Here is a 6,554-nt window from a genome sequence, read left to right as displayed (position 1 = left end):
CCCGCCCAGGCGACAGAACAGGCGAATCCGCCTCGGTTGCAGCGCGGTCGGGCGTTGGACTGTGTGGCCGCACGGGCGACCGGGCGGGAGGCACACGCCTGTGGGCCCAGCCGCCAGAGCCATCATTGCGTGGGGACGCGTCAGTGCTAGGCGACGCGCCCGCGCCGGACCCACCACGACACGTGGTGCCCGCTGAGACGCTGGCCGAGGAGATCGCGCCAGCCGAGGGGGACAGCGACAGAGGATTTGTGCCTGCCGCCGCAGGTGCGCAGGATCCTGCGCCGCCAGATCTCTCGGGATCGGCAGCTGCAGTAGAATCACCCTTGTGTTCTGTGCTGGTCGGATTTGGACTCATATGCTGCATAAAATCATGTGATGAAGTGCCTTTTTCTGCCAATTTTTTTTCACTGTTTCATGCAGCATCATGATCCAGATTAGTAGCACCATTAATCATATGATCAACACTATTATCCCCTTGATCAGTAGGATTCAAAAGATCTGGTGACAACAAGAGAATTTCAGCTCTTAGCCGTGCACTGGCATTAGGATGCAAGGTGGAAAAACGAAAGATGTTTTCATCAAACACCACATCTCTGGAAATATAGACTCTTCCTGTGGAGATATCTAGACACTTATATCCCTTGTGGAGGTTGCTATAACCGAGAAAAGCACATTGTTTTGATCTAAATTGGAGTTTATGTGTGTTATAGGGCCTGAGATTTGGCCAACATGCACAACCAAATATGTGTAGAGAAGAATAATTGGGTGTGTCACCAAATAAACGAGTGAGAGGAGTTTCAAAGTCTATAACTTTGCTTGGCATCCTATTGATTAAGTAGGTGGCAGCAAGAAAAGCCTCATCCCAAAATTTTAAGGGCATGCAGGCTTGAGCAAGTAAAGATAGCCCAACTTCAACTATGTGGCGATGTTTTCGCTCAGCTGACCCATTTTGCTGGTGATCATGAGGACAGGAAACATGATGAGAAATTCCTATTTTGGTAAAAAAAAGGAATTCAACTTTTCATACCCCCCTCCCCAATCTGTTTGAGAGCTAGGATTTTTCGATCAAATTGTCTTTCAACAAGATTTTGGAAGTCATGAAATTTTTGGAAAACTTCAGACTTATGCTTAATGAGGTAGACCCATGTGAATTTACTGAAATCATCTATAAAACTCACATAGTATTTCTTTCTACCTACAGTTTCAACGGCATGACCCCAAACATCAGAAAAGATAAGTGCCAAAGGAAATTTTGATTCACTCATAGACTGAGGATATGGTAGTTGGTGACTTTTGCCCTTTTGGCATGCATCACATACAAACTTATTTTCATCATTGCTAACACATGGGAGTTTATTCTCACTAATGATCTTCCTAACAACAATGGAACATGGGTGACCTAAACGTCGATGCCACAAGTCTGAAGATGGCTTGGTGGCACTTAGCACATGCTTTGTGACATTTCCCCCGATGTGTTTGAGAGGATAGAGACCTCTCCTACCCTTGCCGCGAAGTAGAACCCTCTCCGTTTCCAGATCCTTGACAAGAAAAAAATGAGGGTGAATTTCAACAAAAGTGTCATTATCAAGAGCAAGTTTACTTGCAGAGATCAAACTTTTGGTGGCCTCCAGAACATGAAGAACATTATTTAGATGAAGTTCACGATCTGGGGTATAAATAGTTGTATGACCAACATGATTAATCGCCATACCTGAACCGTTTGCGGTGTGAATCTGCTCATTGCCGGTGTACCTCTCCCGGACTGTGAGCTTCTCTAGATCAACGGTGATATGGTCAGTTGCACCACTGTCCATATACCAGTTTGTATCGACGCCGTATTGCGCAGCAGCAATATTCGCCGAGCGCTCTTCCCCTCCCTGGTAAGCGGAGTCGTACCGCTTCCAGCACTTCCAAGCAACATGCCCAACCTTGCCACAGATCTGGCACGTTGGTTTGGCGGCGGAGTTGTTGTTGAAGCCGCCACCGTTTCCTCCTGAATTGCCACGGCCACCCCCGCCATTGGGCTTGTTGAAGCTCCGGCCGCGGTCACCACCACCGCCGCCGCCGTTGCCATTCTGCTTGTTGTTGAAGTTGGTGAAGCGCCCGCGTGATGCAGCATTGGCGGAGGACTGGGAGGCTCCCCCGCGAAGGTTCATGCGTGTCTCGAAGCTCAGAAGCTGCGAGTACAGCTCCGGGACGGTTACAGGTTCGACCCGTGAGCACATGGCAGAAACCACGGGATCGAATTCTTCCTCCAGCCTGGCAAGGATGTGTGAAAGCACATCTTCTTTGTCCACCTTTTTTTGTGAAGCCATCAACTCATCACAAAGAGTTCTGATCTTACCAACGTACTCCGTGATGGTGGAGTTGCCCTTCTGAAGATTCGCCAGTGCGATCCTGACGTTGACAGACCGTGCTCGGGTATGCGAGGTGAGCATCCCTTGCATGGTGTTCCACAGCTCCGCGGCGGTGTGGCAGGTTGCCACTTGGATGGCCATCTCATGAGGTAGCGTAGTCAGCAGATAGGAAAACACCTGTTGATCACGAGCATACCAGGTGCCAAACTCAGGGTTGGCGGCCTTCGACTTGGTCTTGTCGTCGCTGTTGGTCACCTCGATCGTCGTGGGAGGCACTTCTTGCTCCAGATCGAGGAAGCCCGCCATCTGCGCCCCCCTGATGGCAGAGAGGACGGTGGCACGCCAGAGAGCTTCGTTCCCCTTCGATAGCTTCTCTGTGGCGATGTGTACAAAGGGAGATGAGGGGAACGTATTTGTGGATGAGCTCGCCATGGATGAATTCGAGGTAGGCTCTGATTACCATATAAGATTGCAAGGTGATGATGTGAAGCGTATGCCTCCTGGCAGGGACGTATGCGTGTTATATAACCAACAGAAATATAAGATGCGGCTGCAGGTGGTTAAGTCTTGACCCCTAGTGCAAGCTATACATGGATATCTACTAGCACCGGTTCCTCTAACCACCTGCCTTGATACACAAGTTAACACACACGCACACACATCTACTATCGTGACCATGTCACGTTACAACGCAAGTCCATCATCTAACAATACGATGAACACAATGCATCATTTGGAAGAATCTCGTTGATATTGTAGAGAGTTGTGGTCATGGACGATATATTGATCAGGGCAATATGCACGTATATATGATGTATAATGTGGACCTCTACCTCAATCTATACAAGGTCATGACTTGTCTTGGGCGTCCTTTTCCCTTCTCTTCTTAGTCTTTGATGTGCGTTAATTTTTTCTCATCTTTTGCAACCTTGTTCCTTGTACAGTCTTCGGCCCGGTTTTCCTCATAAACAGGATCAATTTGTTTAGATTTTCGATCTTGTTTCCCTTATAAAAGTCATCAGCCAAAGCTTAAGGGACAACTCTTAGCTTTGACAGCTTTTTGAGCAATATATTTAGGTGGGCAGGGATCCCCCGGTGACTGTTCAAAAAAAAAAAACCAGTAGTACTACTATATTCCACTCTCAGCAACTCCACTTGGGAGGTAGCTGTTCAAACATATCTAGTGTATGTACATGCATAAGAGCACATGCATAAGAGCATCTTCAGTAGATGATGCAAATTTTGAAGATGTAAAGAGGAGATGTAAAAAAAACTTCAAGAAGTGTTCTCTGTATCTCCAAAAAGTCTCAAGTCCAACATATAATGTACTTTAGAGATGTAAAACAGCAACTCCAACAGGTGATGCAAATGAAGATGTAAAAATCTGTAAACGACCAACTACTACTTCATTTTAACATAGTTTAAACATTAAATTCAACATAGTTTCATACATAAATTAAAATATTACGTATTCGAACTAATAGATGAAACTACTCCTCATCGTCGGAGCTGCGGAACTGCTCCCAGAACTCGTCGTTGTCTGGGTCGTCACACCCCTCGTCCTCCTTGTCGGAGTCACCCCAGTCCTCCAACGACAGGCGGAGCGGGGCAGCAGCGGGCGGATGGGGTCGGGGTCGGGGCGGCGACGGGCTGAAGTGGAATGAACGGCCGTTGGCGGTCGGCGCGCGACTGCGGGTTTTACATCTCCTGCATCCGAAGATGTAACTTTGCAACTCTATTTTTTGCGGGTTTTACATCTCCTGCATCCGGAGAAGTAAATTTGCAACTCGAAGTGTTGTATTTTACATTTTTGGGAGGCGAAGATGTATTTATCTTTTTTGCATCTAAAACATTTGTTGGACAATTTTTTGGCTTTTGAAGATGCAAAAGTTAAGCATTTTTGTATCTGCATCATCTATGGGAGATGCTCTATACTGCCTGGCAATGATATTTTCCGTTCGTTCATCTGAAAAGTGGACACTAATATTTTTCGTTCGCTGAGAAAAAGGAGCACCGCAGGCACTGTATTTGATAGAGAACAGAGCCAACTGACAGTCATGCCGCCACTGCCACAGGTGATATGTATTGGTGTGCCCGGCATCTGATTCACTGGCGGCGCCGCCAGCTCTTGGCCGGTACATTGCCTCCGGCGCATGGCGTTTACCGGCGGTTTACTGATTCTGAACTTTTTCCCCCGGCCGGTCTATCTGGACACTGGAAAAACGCAGTGCGTAGCCATGGATTGCCTGCCCGGTCAGGTGCCACTGAACTTCTCCAGGTTCCGTGGCAGGCAGATCTTTCAGCCCGGGTGACTCTGCACTGACTCGATCATGCCCTGCCGCGCCGGCAAGAGACTTTCATCTGCTTGCGTCCGTAGCATTTGTGCGTCCTAAAGTGCTCGCCGCGGGCATGTTGGCGACGCTGACATTTCAGAACATCTGGTTAGGAAGTGGATATTATACCAGTTTGTTAGAACGTACTACCAAGTACCAACTAGTCAGATATTCAGTTAAAGAAAAAGTCGCCGGATATTCAACGAGAACTTTATTCCAGCATCAGCAGCCCCACTTGGTTATTTTGCTTAGCAGCAACTCCTAGTACTACATGCCCAACGCATCCAGTGTACATACACAGACAGCGGTTCTCAGCGGAAGATCTTAGAGATGATCATTATTCGGATCGTTAAGCAAAAGAAACACTGTATTTGATAGGGAGATGGGACATGGGAGCCAACTGATAAGTGTTGGTGTGCCGGGCAACTCATCTCCGGCCAAGAAACACAACTGATTAAACAAGAAGCTGGCCAGCTGTGCGAGTGCGAGCCCACCATCATCTTCTTGCGCAAGTTCAGGAGTTGGAGGGGAATCCCGGCAACAGTAAAGTACCACGAGCATGAAGAAGAAAAATTCTCAGTTCATTTATCGATTCGATCATGAAAGTTCTTACACAAATCTCATCAGAACCGACCCGTGCGTGTTTCCCCTCGCCTGATCCGTTCGGCCGGGGGCACGCACGGGTGCCGCGTGACCGGAGCAACCGACGGCGAGACGCCAATGATCTCTCGCGGAGCTTATCCGAAACGGAAACAGGGGATCTGCATCCACTCCAGAAACAGAAACAGGAACAGAAACGAGAGCAGAAAGCTGTTGCGGCACACAAATCATCCAAGGATGGATAAGCCTCCGGTCACGGGACAGATCAGATGCATGTATGTGTCTCCAATTTGTCACTCATGTATATATCCAAAAGCCAAGGGCGTTCCTTTTACACCGCTGACAGCAGAGGACAAGCTCACTCTATCTAAATTGACCAGTCCGGAACCGGATTGGGTCTAATCCCCACCGATTCTATCTCCAGAAGATCACTATGTACTACTAGTACTACTATCTTGCTATGGCATGTCGACGCTGGTTCTTTTACTGGTTGTCGCCTGGACGCTCGCCGGCCACCGAGACGGCTGAGAGCCGGCTGGGCCTGGGGCGGAACCCGCCCGCGCGCCTCCGGTGCTGTGACTGCTGCGCTGCGGGGGACGGCACGAGGGTTCTGCGGGCACACTGAGCGCTATCCATGCGCTTCGAGCCCAGGCTGCAGCTACTGCGGATGGACGGCGGGGAGGCCGGCTTGCTGCTCACGGCGGGGGACGCCTGCTTGCGCTCCTTGTGGAGGCTGCACCGGAACGAGCCAGGGTGGTTTGTCGAGGAGCACATGCAGGACCGCCGGCTCCTGGTGGAGGGCGGGGACGAGACGCTGACGGACTTGCCCGGCGAGCGGGTGGGGCCGCTGCTGCCGGCGAGCTTGACGCGGGTGGGCGAGGCGGAGCGGTAGCTGGGTATGGACAGGACCGGGCCGCTAGGCCGACTTGTAGTAGCTGCAGCCATGAGAGATAGAGGGAGATCGAGAGCGCGAGCAGTTGGAATCGGGTGCGTGGAGGGGATGGAGATTATGGTGTCACTTGAATCGGGAGTGAACTTGAGAGAAGCGGGTTGGCCGGAATTTATAGAGACGAACGAGCTTCAGTGGGCGGGGAGTTTGGTCGAGTTAACTAACCGGGGTTATGGGCATAAACCAGTGGGCGTTGTGGGTGGCTGTGCCGTGGGCCCGGACGGCAGCACACCGGAATCGGTCCGGGATTCAGGATTCAAGGCAGGTAGGTCAGCTTCCCAAATATTCTAAGGACTCATGCCAACTTGCTTTGAA

General features: G+C 49.9%; 1 protein-coding gene and 1 pseudogene across 1 annotated transcript; both read right to left on the bottom strand.

The window, feature by feature from the left end:
* Window positions 1-2,161: 2,161 nt before the first annotated feature.
* Window positions 2,162-2,300, bottom strand: LOC123140370 (uncharacterized; annotated as a pseudogene).
* Window positions 2,301-5,570: 3,270 nt separating this feature from the next.
* On the bottom strand, window positions 5,571-6,338 carry LOC123134856 (uncharacterized). Its single transcript, XM_044554014.1, has one exon. The coding sequence runs from the start codon at window positions 6,233-6,235 to the stop codon at window positions 5,774-5,776; it is 462 nt and encodes a 153-aa protein (XP_044409949.1). The 5' UTR covers window positions 6,236-6,338; the 3' UTR covers window positions 5,571-5,773.
* Between the last annotated feature and the right edge of the window lie 216 nt (window positions 6,339-6,554).

This window comes from Triticum aestivum, chromosome 6B, assembly GCF_018294505.1.
Source record: "Triticum aestivum cultivar Chinese Spring chromosome 6B, IWGSC CS RefSeq v2.1, whole genome shotgun sequence".
NCBI classification, from domain to species: Eukaryota; Viridiplantae; Streptophyta; class Magnoliopsida; order Poales; family Poaceae; genus Triticum; species Triticum aestivum.
This window is presented reverse-complemented; position numbering and strand designations above follow the sequence as displayed.

Excerpts from the sequence above, each read along its gene's own strand:
- LOC123134856 (XM_044554014.1), bottom strand. The coding sequence starts at position 6,235 with ATGGCTGCAGCTACTACAAGTCGGCCTAGCGGCCCGGTCCTGTCCATA.